This window comes from Sturnira hondurensis, unplaced genomic scaffold (genome assembly GCF_014824575.4).
Source record: "Sturnira hondurensis isolate 20B ecotype Veracruz unplaced genomic scaffold, ASM1482457v3 Scaffold0016663, whole genome shotgun sequence".
NCBI lineage: Eukaryota > Metazoa > Chordata > Mammalia > Chiroptera > Phyllostomidae > Sturnira > Sturnira hondurensis.
In genome coordinates, this window is record NW_028089294.1 from 16,561,902 (window position 1) to 16,579,280 (window position 17,379).

General features: G+C 50.1%; 1 protein-coding gene across 10 annotated transcripts in view; it reads left to right on the top strand.

The window, feature by feature from the left end:
- DTNB (dystrobrevin beta) overlaps positions 1-17,379 on the top strand; it is a 171,358-nt gene that overhangs the window by 140,375 nt on the left and 13,604 nt on the right. For 8 of the 10 annotated variants that reach the window (XM_037066792.1, XM_037066786.1, XM_037066784.1 and 5 more), the window contains one exon: positions 2,413-2,433. The exons of the other annotated variants lie outside the window; for them this stretch is intronic. In XM_037066792.1, coding sequence (XP_036922687.1) covers positions 2,413-2,433 — 21 coding nt within the window. The remainder of the gene's footprint in view (positions 1-2,412; positions 2,434-17,379) is intronic. 10 annotated transcript variants of the gene reach the window in all.

Genomic DNA, 17,379 nt, shown 5'->3' on the forward strand with positions numbered 1-17,379 from the left:
ACAGCATTTCCGGATTTGCACTGTATCACTGAGGTAGTGTTGCCCCCTTTAAATCAAGTCGGCCCCTGTGCCCTGTTCAGTCAGTATTTACTGACCCTAACTGACCAGTTGATAACAGGAATGTTCTGAGACCTTCCTTCTGGCCCATTTTCTGTGTTGACAGAGCCTTCAAGGCTTTATCTGAATGACTTATGTGAGTTTATTTTTTTTAAACATTTTATTTATTTATCTTTAGAGGGGAAGGGAAGGAGAGAAGTATCAACGTATGGTTGCCTCCTGTGAGTCCCCTGCTGGGAACTGGTCCGCAACCCAGGCATGTGCCCTGACTGGGAATCGAACTGCAAGCGTGTGGTTTGCAGGCCCACACTCAATCCACTGAGCTACAACTTTTGTGAGTTTAAATTGTACAACACCATCCTAGGTAACACTTTGCCAAAGTTCACCCTCTCTCAGTCCCAGTGCTCATGGTAGCCTCTGAGTCCTGAAGGTGCTACCCTGTGCACCTCCATCCCCACCCGACACCTGGGTCTAGTGCAGGCTTAATGGTTTCATGTCTGGACAAACTAGGTACAAGTCACCAGGTCTGCAGACAAACTTGAAACAGTGTGTTTTGGAACTTCCCTGTTCTGTTGAACCAAAGCAAGGTTTTCTCCAATCCCACCCCTGGAGAAAACAGAGAGAATGGGAGTTATAGGGTCAGTTCTAAGGAATTAGATGCTGGTCTTTTGACTTCAGAAGAGATCTCAGCCTATCAGGATTGCCGCATCCCTCCCTCACCATTTTAATTTGCATTGCAACACTTAGTGCCAGCAAGAAAAAAAACAAACCCATGTTTTTAAATTGTTTCATAACTCTACCAGGACCGTTGGCCTTACCAGTGAATGGAAGAAAAGTGTTCTGTCCTACAGAGAAGTCTGGATGGGAAGGGAGATGGCTTCCCAACTGCAAAACCCTAACCCCTTCTAACCAGAGCCAGGCATGCCAGCTGCAAAAGACCCTGACTCCTCAGGGTAACTCAGCTCGAGGTCAGGGCCACTCCGCCTGGGCTATTAGGAGCATGGGTTTGGCCGGGCACCTTACAGCTGGCTTTCATCGTGAGAACATCTTCCTGGGCTGACTTGGAAATTTTTAGTGACCCTTTTGTTTCTGGAAATTCGTGTCTCTCCCTTACAGAAATAAAATACTTTCTCCGGATTTTTACTCTCTCTCGCCCTCTTGTAATTGCTTGGCTTTCCTGAAACCATCCTCGCCACTGCACACCGATGTGCGCACTGAGAAGCCCTCGTCCTTCCCTGGACACTCACACACGGTCCTTTAAGCAGAACCATCGCCACAGCGTGTAGATGCGCGTGCTGGGGGCAAAGAGCAGGAGCTTCCTGACCGTGGTTAATCGTAACAAGGCACCGAAAGGAAGCAGAGACGCCCGGTGAAATGAGTGGCTGAGGAACCGCGGACAGGACGAGGAGAGGGAAACTTGGACATCTGATCACTCTCCGCTGTGCTGTTCTCGCCCGTGCCTGGGGGCGCGGACTGCACCCCATCCTTGTGAGGCTCGGAAGATGGAGACCCTCTTGTGTTTTCCAGAGCTTTACAAGTTAGAAATACTAAATAAACCCATGTGAATTCATGAAAAAGGGAGGTCTCTCAGGGCCCGAAGCAGTTTCAGGTTTACTGGGGGAAATGCTGTGTTCCTCGGGAAAACCGAAGCCACGGAGAGCAAGCGGAGGGGAGGGCCCAGATTCAGAGATGAGTCTGTGCACACGTGGATTGCTAGTGGGGGGATTGCTAGCAGGGGGAGTCCCTTGAGCAGTGGTTCTCAAACTGGCAGTCATCGGAATTGGCTGAAAGGCTCGTTGAGTACATGGCTGAGCCCCAGCCTGAGAGTGTTGATCCAGTTTGTGAGGGGTGGGGCCCAAAATCTGCATCTCTGACAGGTTTTCAGGTACTGCTGCTGCTGCTGCTGCTGGTCTCTGTCCCACACTTTGAGGACCATGGCCCGGATAAATGTGCCCAAACTCCTATGAATATTGTGAAGACTGAGATGGTTATTGGGCTTTTGGGTCATGGTTGAGCCCCTTCTTTGGGGTTTCTCCGGGTAGTTATATGCTGGGAAAGTTAGACACTCGAAGCCTTTTCGATGCATCATGTGATGACGTTGGACCAGGTGGTTTTTAAGGTTCTTTCCTTGCAACCCCAGATGTCAGTGCTTAATGAACCGGGCGGGGCAGAGGCAGCTGTTTGCTCTGCCCCGCTGATGGTGCTCCATGGTGCTCAGGGCTTTGATCTCTGAACCCCTGGGCCTGTCCCGATTTGCCCTGTTCTTCTGTCATTTCTTCCAGGTGTCTGTGGTGATGGGCATTAATCTCTCTCGTTTTTCCCTCTGCCTTTTTGTTTTGTTTTCACCACCTCTAGGAGGAAGAGCAAAAGCAGGCAGTAAGTGAACTTCAGAATTCTCCATCTGGTTCTTGCTTGTTTTGCATGTTATTTTCCTCATGGTAATGCTTTCTCCTCTCCTCCCTGCACAAGGTCATCCCTGCAGAATTACGTGTGAAACCCCCAGCAGTTCTCTCCGTGGTGTGAAGTGGCCTAAAAGTCCCCATCATGTTACCTAGTAGAGCATGTTCTTATTTGAAACCAGAGCCTGTTGAATTATTTTTTAAAGTGCACATCTGTCGTGTTTATTTGAGTATGCATGGTTATGCAGGCTACCATTGCATTTTCTTGCTCTTGCTTTCTCTGCTGCCTCCTGTCTAGAGCCACATTAATTGCTTGAAACAGTTCTTGGAGGGGAAGGGGTGACCTCAGGTCTAAATACTTGGTTCTGAATGATGGCGCATGAAACTGGGTCGTTCTTCTGATAACTTCAGATGTCTTTTGGTCCTGAACAGGCTCTGGATGCTGCAACTCCAGCTGCCTTCTTAACAAAGTTACAAAGTTAACAGAATGAGAACTAAGCCACTGATGATGCTGTGATTTCCTGTTCAGAGCCTGCCCAGAGGGAGCTCTGGTTTCTCTGGGCTGCGTGGCTGTTGCATGGTGTTTAGGGAGGGTTTGTGTGTGTTTTTATTTATCCTGATAGCTACTAACACACAAAAAAATCAATTGAGGGCCTGTCCCCAATGGTAACACCATCTGTTTATATAGCGAGGTTCCCGAAGCATGCATCTTATAGATAAGCTAAAGCTGACATTTAATTTACCCTCAGGGCTTTTTGGGGAAAAAATTTAAACAAACTTTTGTATTTTCTTAAAAAACTGTAGGAAATCTTATTGACAGATTCTGTTTTCCAGTATCCTTTACATTTTTCCTCTGAAATAAAATATGCAGTTAGGGAAATTTATAATTCTGCACGTTTCATTCCATAAATATTTTCCTTTTAAAAATATATTTTATTGATTATGCTATTACAGTTGTCCCATTTTCTCTCTCCCCTTTATTCCCCTCCACCCTGTACCCCCTCCTACCAGCATTCCCCCACCTTATTTTATGTCCGTGGGTCATACATATAAGTCCTTTAGCTTCTCCATTTCCCATACTTTTCTTAACCTCCCGCTGTCTATTTTCTACCTACCGTCTGTCCTACTTATTCTCTGTACCTTTCCCCCCATTCTCTCCCTCCTCCCCTCCCCACTGATAACCCTCCATGTGATCTCCATTTCTGTGATTCTGTTCCTGTTCTAGTTGTTTGCTTCATTCGTGTTTGTTTTGGGTTTTGTTTTTTAAGTTAAATTGTTAATTGTTGTGGTTTTGTTGTCATTTTACTATTCATATTTTTCTTCTTCTTCTTCTTAGGTAAGTCCCTTTAATGTTTCATATAATAAGGGCTTGGTGATGATGAACTCCTTTAACTTGACCTTATCTGAGAAGCACTTTATCTGCCCTTCCATTCTAAATGATAGTTTTGCTGGATAGAGCCATCTTGGATGTAGGTCCTTGCCTTTCATGACTTGGAATACTTTCCAGCCCCTTCTTGCCTGCAAGGTGTCTTTTGAGAAATCAGATGATAGCCTTATGGGTACTCCTTTGTAGGTAATTGTTTCCTTTTCTCTTGCTGCTTTTAAGATTCTCTCCTTACCTTTAATCTTGGCTGATGTAATTATGATGTGCCTTGGTGTTTGCTTCCTTGGGTCCAACTTCTTTGGGACTCTCTGAGCTTCCTGGATTTCCTGGAAGTCTGTTTTCTTTGCCAGATTGGGGAAGTTCTCCATCATTATTTTTTCAAATAAGTTTCAATTTCTTGCTCTTCTTTTCCTTCTGGCACCCCTGATTCGAATGTCAGAACATTTCATGTTGTCCCAGAGGTTCCTAAGCCTCTCCTCCTTTTTTGAATTCTTGCTTCTTAATCCTCTTCTGGTTGAATGTGTATTTCTTCCTTCTTCTCCAAACTGTTGATTTGAGTCCCAGTTTCCTTCCCATCACTATCAGTTCCCTGTACATTTTCCTTTATTTCACTTTGCATAGTCTTCACTTTTTCCTCTAATTTGCAACCATATTCAACCATTTCTGTGAGCATCCCGATTACCAGCGTTTTGAACTCTGCAACTGATGGGTTGGCTACCTCTTGCTTGCTTAGTTGTATTTTTTCTGGAGCTTTGGGCCGTATTGTTTCATCTAGGTGTACCTGTTACATAGTAACCATCTCCGCCCCTCCTACCGGTACCGGTCTGCATGAATGTTTCTTCTTTGACTCCTTGGTTGTTGGACTTCCATACAGTTCAATTTTCTGGCAGTCCTGATTATTTTTTGTTTTTAAATTTGTTGTTGTCCTTCCTTTGGTTGTGTGAGGAGGCAAAATGTGTCTACCTGTGCCTCCATCTTGGCCGGAAGTCCAGGGCTTTTCTTTTTAAGGAAGGAAGTATGAGATGTTAATTCAAAAAATTAATTATGTCTTTTGCATAGAACAAATGTATCTGTTTCAGATGAAGAATGGGAATTACTTTATTGTTATTTCCAGTTAGGAGAGCAGTGGAATCAGAGTAAAGGGGAAAAGAAAGGAAGCGAGAGGGTTAGTGAAAGGAGCAGGCAAGAAAGGAGTGGCAGACTGAGAAAGAGGGCAGGAAGAGAAAGCATGGGTTAGGGGAGGCGGGCAGCCCGGAATCTCAGTGGCTTTAGTGTAGAGCTTGTTTTCTTCATCCACACGGAGTTTATTGCTTTGATCTGTGGCACTTCCGTATCAGTAGATACGTTGACACGGGCGAAGTGGAAGACCAGGATGGCCAGTGAAGTGCTGCAATGTAATGCGTCTGCCAGGAAGTGCCACACATCACACCCGCTCCACTTCATTGGCCAAAGCAAGTCACATGACCACACTTCCCCTCCAGTTTGGTCAGCAGAAGCAGAGAAGCAGATACCGGTAATATGTAGGTGTAAAGTGGGCAGATCTGTCCTTCCTGCTCCCTTCTCCATCCACTCCGTGCCCGACAGTCTCATCCCCTTGCTATCGACTGTACCTTTCCTGCTGGTACAGCGCATCACCCCACTGGGCTTGCTGACCCCCAGTGTTCTCCTCCTCCTCTTCCCCCTTGTACACCCCAGAGATACACTCTGCGGTCAAAGCCACTTGCTGGGAATGTTCCAGCAATCCACCCAGACTCGCCTCTCCTGACTCCTCTCTGAATGTGCCAGCTCAGAGTGAAGCCTGCGCTTGGGAACTCCCTACGCTTCTGAGAACCGTCTTGCAGGAGGGGGCAGACACTGTGGGCGTTTATTTTTGGCAGCAGTAGAACCTCCAATAGACATTTCTAGACAGTTTTTTTTTAATTTATGGATTATTGTGTAATCCAAGAACTAGAAATTACTGCTGCTGGTGTATTATTTCTCAGGTCAATTTAAAGCTAACCTTGGGCCAACAAGGGAATAAATGAACATGTTCGTTTCACCGACTTTGATTCTGTACACGATCCTCATTCTCTTGAAGTTGACAAAATGCGAAGCTAGACCCAGGCTGCTGAAGCCTGCCTGTCAAACCACTTGCCTGTTGCTGCATTTTGGGATCTCTCTTGTTACTTGAGTCAGCTGGGATGTTATGTGGGATCCTGCCCTTTCTGATTTCCAGAACCAAGAAGATAATCCTCTACTTCTGCCCCAGAGAAGGCATGGTGTGGGCTGGCCCTCTCTGACCACAGCCCCCCAAATATGCCTGAAGGAAGGGCGTTCAGTGTTCATTTAGTTAGCCAGGGTGGACCCCTGAGGACTCCAGCAAACCTCATGAGTGTTAACTTTGTAAATTTAAGAGAAAGTACTTTTAAAAAATGTAACAACAAATGAAAACCACCTCTGCCCATTAAAAAGATTATTGGCAGACCTCTTGATGTGCTCATGGGTCATTTCCCCTCTTGGTCACTTAACCTTTGGACACAGTCTTACCGGGAAGTGATTCGCATGCCTCTGAAATCTTTGGGACTCTCCCCCATCCACGCCACCCCCCTATGCCATGTTCTGAAACGGAAGCTTGCAGTGCTGGCTCCCTCAGAGGCAAAGGGTTGCTGTTTATTTACTTATTCAGCAGTGTCTTACTACCCATGTTCAAGGCAGTGAGCCTGACCTTTCAGAGGATAAAAGGAGAAATTCTACATGAATCCCACCTTCAAATAGCATGAAAGTTATTTTGTGGTTGGCGTGATGCCCTAAACACAGAAACCCAAGCCAGGTCAGTGACATCTGAGCCTTTGGCACCACTGCTGCCGTCCTGAGTTCGCAGACGGCCCAGGTGTCTTAGTGAACAGGGACCACTGTGTTGGCCTGCGTGGCTCTGCTGCAGCTTGAGGCCTGGGCGCCACCCTCGTCTGCGTGCACTGACCCCACACCCTCTGCACACTGTCGCCTCATCAAGGTCCCCTGGGTGCTTGCTGGTCCCTCTTGGCTTTTACACTCACTACAGAGACCTGGCACCTTGCCGGTTGGGGGTTTTGTGTTATTTCTCCCCACAAGAGGAAATGCCATTTCAATATTTAAAAATAGGCGTTTGGTCTCACTCCCCTTGCAAAATCCCTGAACACCCATAAGGAGTTGGCAGCCTTGAGGATACAGGGGGAACAGCGTTGGGTCTTTGTGGTGCTCCCAGTGTTCTTCAGTCTCATCTGTGACAAGCTGGTGGATGTGCTTGCCTGCTTTTTTCTTTCCCTTCTGTGCTGAACTTGTCTTTTCCTCTCCTGACCAGAATGCATGCAGCCTGTGAAAGGGATCTGCCTGGGAGTCCAGGAAAAGCCCACACACCAGGCTGGAGAAATTTGCCGTGTGCTGGGGGAATACTGACTTCCTAGGACCACCGTAGGTCCCCCCAAAACATTCCAGTCTGAGTCTCAGCAGAGCATCAACAGAAAAGAATGAGTGAAAGATGACTTCTAGGTTTTGAGCCTGAGAACCTGGGAAAATACCAGTGACTGAAATACCCATGACTGAAATACCCATGAGTGAAGAAGTGAAAATGGGGAGTGATCTGGGTTAGGGAGGGAACTTTGGTCTGGTTTTGAAGCTATTAAGTTATGAAGAATAGGCAGGCAGGCATTTTTTTTGTCTGGTCTACTAGGTACTTGGGGACATGCAACTGGTATTTCAGGGAGAACACAGGGCCAGCGTTGTGGATGTGCAAGTCTTCAACATAAAATTGGGGTAGAAATTATAAACGTGCACCTTAGTAGACACAAGGAAGAAAGAGTAGTGGGCAGGAGGGGTCGGATTGTGGGTTCTTGTGAAAGCCCAGTCAGTTTCAAGGAGAAAGTTAACAAGACAATAAACACGGAAGCCCTTGAAATTGACAGTGAGGAAGTTATCAGCACCTTGGAAAGGAAATATTCAGTAGAGTAGTGGAATGCTGACAGCTCTGACAAATGGGCTTTGTCTTCTGCAACGGCCTGCTTCTCCCCAACCCCACTGCACACACCCACCCCACTGCACACACTCACCCTGCTGCACTCACCCGCCCCACTACACACACTCACCCTGATGCACACTCACCCTGCTGCATCCACTCACCCCACTGCACCCACACACTCACCCTGATGCACACTCACCCGGCTGCATCCACTCACCCACTGCACGCACACACTCACCCTGATGCACACTCACCCTGCTGCATCCACTCACCCCACTGCACACACCCACCCCACTGCACACACTCACTCTGATGCACACACCCACCCCACTGCACACACTCACCCCACTGCAAACACCCACCCTGCTGCACACACTCACCCTGCTGCACTCATCTACCCCGCTACACATACTCACCTCGCTACATGCACTCACCCAGCTGCACACACTCACCCCGTTATGCACACCCCCAGCTGAACACACTCACCCTGCTACGTGCACTCACCCCACTGCACACACTCACCCCGTTGCACACACACACCCCACTGCACACACACACCCTGCTGCACACACCTCACTGCATGCATTCACCCCAATGGAGGAAGGATTAAATCTTCAGTCTGCATGTTAGATTTTCTGACTCAGAATCTTGATGACAAAACTTCATTTTTTTTTCTGTCTGAATATGTACAAACCCTTAGAAACTTCAGTTTCCTCATCTGTAAACTTCCCGCATCACAATTCTTTGATCCTTTTGTCACTGATAACCAGTTGGTATATTGGGGAAAGGCTGTAAACCAAAAAGGGGCTACAGAAATTCAACTGGGTTCCTTTTGCCTGGCATGTCCTACTGTGACTTGGAGACCCTACGGTCCTCACGTCATTGTCTACACTTTCAGTAAACGGCTCCTTCCCCAGGGTTTATTCAGGCCAATCGTCTGCCCTCCACTTTTCCAGACAAGCAAATGCATCCTATGAAAAGGGCATCACCTCCTCCCGTTGACTAATTTCTGGGACTCTCGGCCATGCCTCCCACAGGAGGGCAGGATCCCTGGTGCTCTCTTTCTGTTAGGCCTCACCTTGCCGTAAGCCTGGTTCCGATGGTCCATATTAGCAACAAGGCTAAGGTAGGGAGCCTCCTGGCCTGGAGTCCTGAACAGAGATGAACATCTGCCTCTTTTCAGCTCAGGGAATCGTGTTCTAAAGGCTACAATAGACTCTTTTACTTTCATCTCCCTTGACTGCTAATCATAATTTGGCTAGTAGAATCACTCTCATTTGGAGCTGTGGTGTAGATGTCCCAATGCTTAAAAAAGAAAGAGAGAGGGAGGGGGCATGTTTTCCAAAATCAGAGGCGATGCAGAGACAGTGCACTGCAGCTCAGGCGTTACCTGTGATAAGAACCGACTCACTGCTGCTTGCCAAGCCGGCTGACTGTAAACCCTTCAGTGCCCTTATTGTATGTATTCTTGCTAACGTCACAAATAATAGCAGTCACTGTTTAGACAGTTACTTTCCCCTTTTAGACTTCAGCTCCCATATTCAACTACCTCAGGCGTCAGGAAACCGAGAATCTAAGAGACTCTCGGGCCCATAGCTGCCCTCCGGGTCATCTCCCAAATGTGCAGAAGATATCAGAGTTTATTCTTGGGCTCTTGAAAGTTCTCCCCTGGCCTTAGGCCACCGTGGCCTGCCCTTCCTTCTGCAGCAGCTTACCACCCGGGAAAAGCAGCCCTGGACTGGTCACCCTCCGTAGGACGGAGCAACTCTGAATCACCCTCAAGCAGGGGTCTTCCTCTCAGCACTGTGGACATGTGGAGCCAGATGGCTTTTTGTCGGAGGGCAGGGGACTCTTCTGTGCCTAGTAGGATATTTAGAAGCATTCTTGACCTCTCCCCCCTGCATTCTAGCTCCAGCCACCCCTATCCCCAGGTCCCCAGCAGGCAAAATGACCTCCCAATTAAGAAGCCCTGCCTTGAGCCCAGAGAGCCTTTCTCTGTGACACCAATCTGAGCCCCAGGCTTTCTCAGCACCCCTTATTCTGGGGGTTAAGGGTGGGATGGAGGCTGAAAGATGCCCAGTCACCTTCCCACACAAATCACTGCTCTGTCCCTATGTCCTGCTGCGCTAACACGTTGCCCGCACCCCGCACAGGCATGCTCCCTCCCCATCTTGCTCTTCCTACTCGGTCGTCAAGTCCGGTCCGTTTTTCTCCGAGCTCTTGCTCTCCCCCCTCTCCTTTCCGCTCCTCTCACCCTTCGCCATGCCAGCCGCCCTCACCTGTCACATGGTCTGTGGGAAAAGCCTCCTAATGAGTCTCCTTGTCTGCTGCCTCTTGCTTCCCTGTCCCTCCCTCACATCGCCCCTGATTCCTCAGGACGGACCACACTGACCTCATCATTCCCACCTCCCCCAGCTCCCTCTGCCCCTGCCTAAGGCAAGTCAGCAAGCTTCCGCTTCAAGGGTTAGCTAGTAAATATTTCAGGCTTTGCCAGCCAAACCAACGATATTATGTGAGTACTTATGTAACCACTTGAAATGTAACCATTTCAAAATGTAAAACCATTTTTACTCGTGGATTGTAAAAAGCAGGTAGTGAGCTGGATTTGGTCATGGGCCGCAGTTGCCCATTCTGTGGCCTGGTCAATTAACTTGGCGACCATTTATTTATGGCTCTGCACGCTTGTGGCCCTTTCACACCCTTCCCTTTCCCATCACGTGGCTTCCGTACTCCCCGCGCCGCGTCTTATCCCCATGCACAGCCGCCTCTGTCCCTGCTCATGCTCTCTCCTCACCTGCACCGCCCTTCCCAGGCCTCTTCTGCCTCATGAAATCATACCCCTGAAGATACTCTCAGATGCCACCCCTCTGTGAAACCTGACCCTTCTGGAAGGTCGGAGTTAAGCCCTCTGTGTCTGTACTGCTTTTCCTTTGTAGCTCCAGGTAGGCGCGGGTTGCATCCTCCTCTGTGTGCTAGTTGCCCGGCTGCCCTCCAGCCTGTGCACCTCCCAGTGGAGACCTTGCCCCTTCGTATTCCCAGCACCTTGCTGAGTAGTGGCAGGTAGCAGGCTGCTGAGCCGATGTGGGACACACTTTATGTTCCTCCTCACCCACCTGTGGAGAGATTATTACCGCCATTTTATATATGAAGAACCTGAGGTGCCAGAGAAGTTAAGCAAGTTGCCCCAGATCACACAGCAAGCAGAGAGCAGAGCCGAATCCAAATCAGATTGTCAACCACAGAGCCTGGATTCTGCCCACGGTGTTGCAGATAACCAGGCACTCGGCAGAGAGGGGTGGTGTGGAAGGTGCCGCCCCTCACTCTGTGCTGGTTTGGCCTGCCCACGCAGAGCATTTGAATTCGTCTCACTGAATTTTAAAATATCAGTGGTAGGTTCTGGCTGCCTGCCTGATGGCCATTAATGTAGCCGTGTCTGAGTAAGGGCCACGCTCTCCTGGGAGCCTGTTTTCTTCTTGTTTCTAATGTGCAGTCGGGGTGTTTGGCATTCGTTTTATAGGGATTTTTCCCCCTTAATGAGGTTCCTGATCATTTTGCCGAGAGCTGGTGTTAAAATCCTGCAATGATCACTAATGGGATACCATTTTCCAATAGAGTGGGGCAAACTAGGAGAAACAAACAGAAAGAGGGTGATTCTAGCCTTGGAATTTATGAGCTTCCCTATTGAAACGTCTAACTTTCAACTTACTGTTGATCTTTGGGTTTAGGGTGAGTTTTAATAGGTTGTTTTTTGTCTGAGCTTTGTATGCTTTCCTCTACTGCTAAGAAAGATAGCCCAATACCTTGCCCCCCTCCCCCCATTAAGCCTCGAGGTAAGCGTTGTCTTCTGTATAATTTAGTCGGACTTGAATGTGGATGAATCACGAAGATCGAGAACCACGACTTTCCACCTGATGCCAACACTGTGACCACAAAACAGCCAGCAGCCCTGAAGTAGCCATTTCCCACCTGCGGCTGCTGTGTCCCCACAGCCACCACAGGGGGACAGGCTAAGTGTAAGCGCCGAGTTTCCTGAGGTGACATGGGTACAAACAGGTATGTCAGCCCTCTGCGGAAGGAGCTCATGGCAGACTTTTTGATGGCCCTGACTTTCCAATGCACACACAACAAGACGACTGTGTGTTGACAGTGGTCCGGGAAGCCGGCCCCTCGCTCCGGTGTTAGAAGACAGGTTTATCCTTAAACGCTGCTCTGCACTTAAGCAGGCAGGCAGGCACCTTTGCCTAGAGAGCGAGGTCTCCAGGCGCATCCTTTATCTGTTTGAATTCAGCCCCAAGGGACGCACAGCCTGCATCCCAGCTCACTGCTCCGTGGTTGTCTTTCTCCTCTCCTCCCCCTGCTCTCCATCGTCCGCTTGCTCCCATCCCTGGTCCTAACTCCCAGTGTCATAACTCGTGCTGAGTTAGGCAATTATTGCCACATCTTGCAGGACAGACAGTGCGGCACCAGATCGTCCTCTCTCTCCCTTTACTTCTGTGTTCCATGAGACAGCTGCATTTTCCTAGCAGAGCCAGCCAGCACCAGCTCAAAATAGCATGTGTGTTTTGTTTTTGTTTGTTTGTTTTTTACCCTTTTTTGAAGGGAAAAAATGCACAGAGGCTGTTCCTTACACATCCCAGTTCTCTTTGCCTTTGCGGTTGGCTCCCTTGCATCTTAGACTGATGGCTCCTTTCTCCCAGGGTTCTTTTTTGGTGTTTTGTTTTTCTGAGAGGGCCTCTCAAAATCGGCAGCAAAGAGGCCGGTTTGTTTAATTTAAATACACTGCAGCAAAATGAAGGTAATTGTCCACACAGGCCATCTGCTACCTGGCAGGTATCCACGAGTCAGAGAGAGAGAAGCAGAGACCAGAGTGTCTCCTCCTGTTGCCATGATAACAGCCTAGCTCGGAGGTTTGGGGCGGGGGAGCAGGGCGTGTGTGGTTACCAGGGCTCCTCAGAGGGCAGTAACTCTCAGACTCAGGCTTCTGCCACAAGCCTGTCTGGGCACCAGAGATTAAAAGAACGCATACCTGTTCCGGGTGGAACAAGAAGGGAAGGCAGCAGTATTTGTGGCGCCCCTGCCGTGTGTCAGGCACTGCGCCGGGGATGCCCGAGCACAGCCCCGGACAGCTTCCCGGTTTCCAGCTAAGATGGGGCCTTTCTCCAGGTGTGGCCAGCTCGCCCTGCCACCGCCTCGAGTCCCTCTGGGCTCAGGTGCCAGCTGTGGGGAGGGATCACAGTGTCCTCAGGTCACCTCCTCTGGCATTCTCTGTACCTGCTTGACTCCAGTATTAGATTTGTGTTCCAGACAAAAGACCAAGTCACAATTGTAGTCCTCACATTTCTCACTGGAAATTGGCCGTCCTGTCAACAGTATTGGAAATGGCCTGTCCTGTGGAAAGTCGCGGTGAGCTTCAGTGAGGAGCGGTGGCTGACCCGAGTCCCGTCTGGCTCAGAAACACGTGCTGGGGTCCCACGGTGCCTTGGTCCCTCCCAGCACTGTGGGGCAGTTAGAAGACCCAGGTACCAGCCTCAGCCTTTCTACTGATTGGTCATAATTGACCTCACGACCTCTGTGGGCCTCAGTCTCCTCAAACATAAAAGGAATGTTGGACTAAACTAGAGGCTGTTTTCCTGAGGTCACAGACGCCCCGAAATCATAAACATAATTTCTGAGCTGTTTCCTTAGAATGGGATACATTGCCTCTTCAGGTTCTCAAGAGTTTTGCTGATTCAGAAGAAGTGACGAGCCAGCAGACTAAAGAGCTTCCCAGATTATAACATTTCTCTAGTTCTGTGTTTTCAGCAGAATTGTTTTCAACTACAAGGGACCTCTGTGTTCAGAGACCTGAGTCACGGGGCGTTTACTGTGTGTAGTTACTGGTCAGACCCGTGGTGAGCCCGTGCTGTGTTCCAGCCTCTGTCGCAGGTTATGTCTCAGTAACATTCCCCTGTCCTTGCACCAGGAAACCTTGACACACCGGGCAGCACGTTGCAAAGCTTCCAGCTTCCCAGGCCGACTGCCCCCGCATCCTGGCCCGGGGAGCCCCGGGGGCCCACGATGGTCCCGTGCCCTCATTGGTCAGCCCGTTCCCATCCCCAGAGCCACCTGGCTTTGCGGTTACCACCTTCGGTGTGATGCTCAATTTCCCCGTAATCTCAGGGTCCCAGCCGTGACGCTCTCCCCACCTGCGGTGCCATGTACCCAAGATCAGTTCTCACTGAGCGCAGTGCCCGGGGCTCTCCACGGGGAGGGCCTGCCTCTGGGAATGTACGGCCCACCCTTGCTTTAAGGGGAGGTGCCACGGACGGCACAGCCCCGTGCTCCACCTTCCTTCTCATGCATGTCTCCAGCCCGGCCCTGCCAGGAGGGCAATGATCGAACAAACCGACCCGGTTCCCAGGTGTCGGTCAGCCTACCGGGAGTGTGGCTCGGCGCTCAGGCGCTGCCGCGACTCTGTGAGGTCCACACACCCCGGTCTGTACATTTAAGGAGGCAGCGTGGGGCAGGGGGTAGGTCAGGGGACCTGGGTCATTAGAAGGACCTGGTGTTGGGCACTGTCTTTCTGGGAACAGCCCCATCCCCTCGTGCAGCCGCCCGCTCCCCGCACCTCCTGACGGCCTGCCTTTGCGTGAGGCCTACATGGGCATCGCCTCTGGTGCTGGCTCCACCTGTGACAAAGGTGAGTCAGCTACGGAAAACGCCCTCACGTGACCCTGAGACACCTGCCCAGACCCGCTGAGGAGGACCCTTCTCCGGCAGTGCAGTTAGGGCCGAAGCAAGGCCATGCCGACTTGGCGTTTCTGAGATGAGGTGACCTGGCGGAAGTCAGAGACTCATAGAGTTTTATCTCTGGAAAATACTTCAGAGACCGTCTCGTTGGTGCCTCTGGGTTTACAAATAAGAAGACCGAGCCCCATAAAAGTCTCCTGCCTGTGCTGCAGTGGAAAGACAAACCCAGGACCGCTCCCACTGAACCGCGCTGCTGCCTTCAGTGTGCTCCCGAAGGAAGGCGGTGAGGGCCGCGTGTCCCCGGTGTCTGTAATTACCGACAAAGCAAAGAGGCTGCGACTTTCAGTGTGGGGACAGATGAAGACACTCCGGGACCCAGGCACACACTCAGATCAGAAAACATATTCTCGGCTACATGTCCTTGCCTCTCTTCTCATCTGCCGTCCTCTTTTCGAGGGTCCCTGGCCTGTCGTGCGCGCCACTGAGTCTGGTTCCTTATATCCCCAGTTCTCCGTCTCTCCTTCAGCTGTCATTCAGGCAGAACCGATTTAATACCACACAAAGAAAACAGTCAGCATAGCATATGAGTTGCCTGTTGCTGCATAACAACTCACCCCCAAACCTGTTGGTGTAGAACAACAACGGTATTAACTCACAGCTTTTGTGGGCCAGGAACCCAGGCGCTGTGCAGTGGGGGCCTCGGAAGGCGAGGGGCAGGATCTCTCACCAGACTACAGTCCCCTCAAGGCTCAACAGCTCGTGCGGCTGTTGGCAGGCTTCCTCGTGGATCGTGGGACTCAGGGCCTCAGTTCAGCGTGGCTGATGGCTGAGAGCCGCCCTCAGCCCCTTCCCGTAGGCCTTTCCACAGGGCAGCTCATGAGATGGCAGCTGGCTGCGTCAGAGTTGGAAGCCAGGAGAGGAGAGAGGGTGTGCTTGTGGGCAGATCAGAGTCTGTCTTGAAGAACCAAATCTCGGAGGTGGCTTCCCATTGTCCTGACGCACTAATAAGAGCAGTCCCTATGCCCAGCCCACCTTCAAGGGAAAGGGATTACACAAGAGTGTGACTACAGACCAGAGGTCATTGGAGGCCATCCCAGGGGCCTGCCCAGCACACTTAGCCATCTAGTTAAAGAGGTCACACTCAGCACTAGCAAAGACGGGTGGAGTTGGCACTCCCTGGCGACCACTGCCTGCCCTGCCTCCTCAGCCTGGGTGCTGGGCCCAGGCCTCCCTGAGGGAGGGGGAGCCAGCGCTCACTGCCCGCTGCAGGCTGGGTTGGCCCTCGGGGCCACCGGCAGTGAAGTAAGCTTGAATTTCACAGGCCACGTACTCAGGCCCCCTGATTTTTTTTCCTTTCCTTAACTGGGTTTGATTTCCCTCTTCAGTGTTCCATGTCTGCACTCTGCACTTGGTCTTGGCATTTCCAGGCAAACTCTGAAGCCGGTTGCTTTAGAGACTCTTATCCCCTTCCTGTGCCCAAGATGGGTGCTGTGCCTTGGGGACTTGTGCTGGGTGCTGTTCTGTCAGTGGGCACGTGCCTGCAGCTCCAACCTGATCCGGGCTGAGGCCGTTGTCCTCTGTTTCGGGCAGGCCTGGTTCCCGCAGGCCGCATTCCCTGCTCCGTGGTGGAAGCATCAGAAGTCATAGGCTCCCCAGCACTCAGGGTCCTCACATGATCTCACTGAGGTTCTAGCTCATGACTGAGAGACAACTTCAGGCTCTTCATCTGACAGTATCAGCCTGTGGGAAACCCATCGGCTGCTGGGGTGCATGGGGTTCTCCCTGGAGGCTGCCCAAGCAACCCAGCCGACGACCTTGATTCTGGTCCACTGCTGTGACCCCCTGCATCCCAACTGGGCCGGCTCACAGGGTTTCCCGGCGAAGTGGGGCCTCTGCATCGCCCTGTCTTGCCTTTTCCCACCTTTTCTCCTGGTTCTCTCCCTTCCCTCTTGGCTTCCTTATCTCACTTGGACTGGGGTTGAAATTCCAGCTCTGGCTCTTCATAAGCGCTTTTCCGAAGGAGAATGAGTTTTACCTTGAGTTTTACCTTCTGTTCCTTCCCTTCTCCCATAAAAATGGCTGAAAAACGGGATGGTGGTAATTACAGGTTAAAAGGCAGACGGGGTCCCCCACGATACAATACTATGTGGTAACATTATGTAGCCGAAACAGGATTCCTGAGCTGTTTGTAAACTAGTGGGGAAGAAAAGATGTGCACCCTGAAAAAATAATAAATGTTTCATAACCACTGACAGAAAATAGACGAGAATATTTCACAAGATAGAAGATGTTTAATTGTCCATGGAAAATTATTGTAGACGTTAAGCAGCAGTAAAAATAGCAGAAAGATTTTGTCGTGCTCCATTATGTGGATGCAGTCACCTGACCATGGACTTGACCATGGACTTCGTTGCTATTCCTCCTTTTGGCCTATTACACTGTCGCTAATGAATATTTGTGCACCAGTTTGGGGTGGACGTATGTTTTCATTTCTCTCGGGTAAATACTCAGGAACGTAGGTTGAGTTTATGTTTAACATTTTAAGAAACTGCCAAACTGTTCTCCGAAGTGGTCTGACCCTTGTCCAGCCCCACCAGCAGCGTACGAGGGGTTCAGGTTCCCCCACATCCTGGATCAGCTTTCTGATTGTAGCTTTTCAGTGGATAAAGGGCATCTTATTATAATTTCCATTTTTGTTTCCCTAATAACTTCTTGTCTTGAGTGTTTTCCATGTGGGTTATTAGCCCATTTGTGCATCTTCTTTTTTTAAAAAAATATTTATTTATTTATCTTTAGAGGGGAAGGGAAGGCGAGAGGAAGAGAAACATCAATGTATG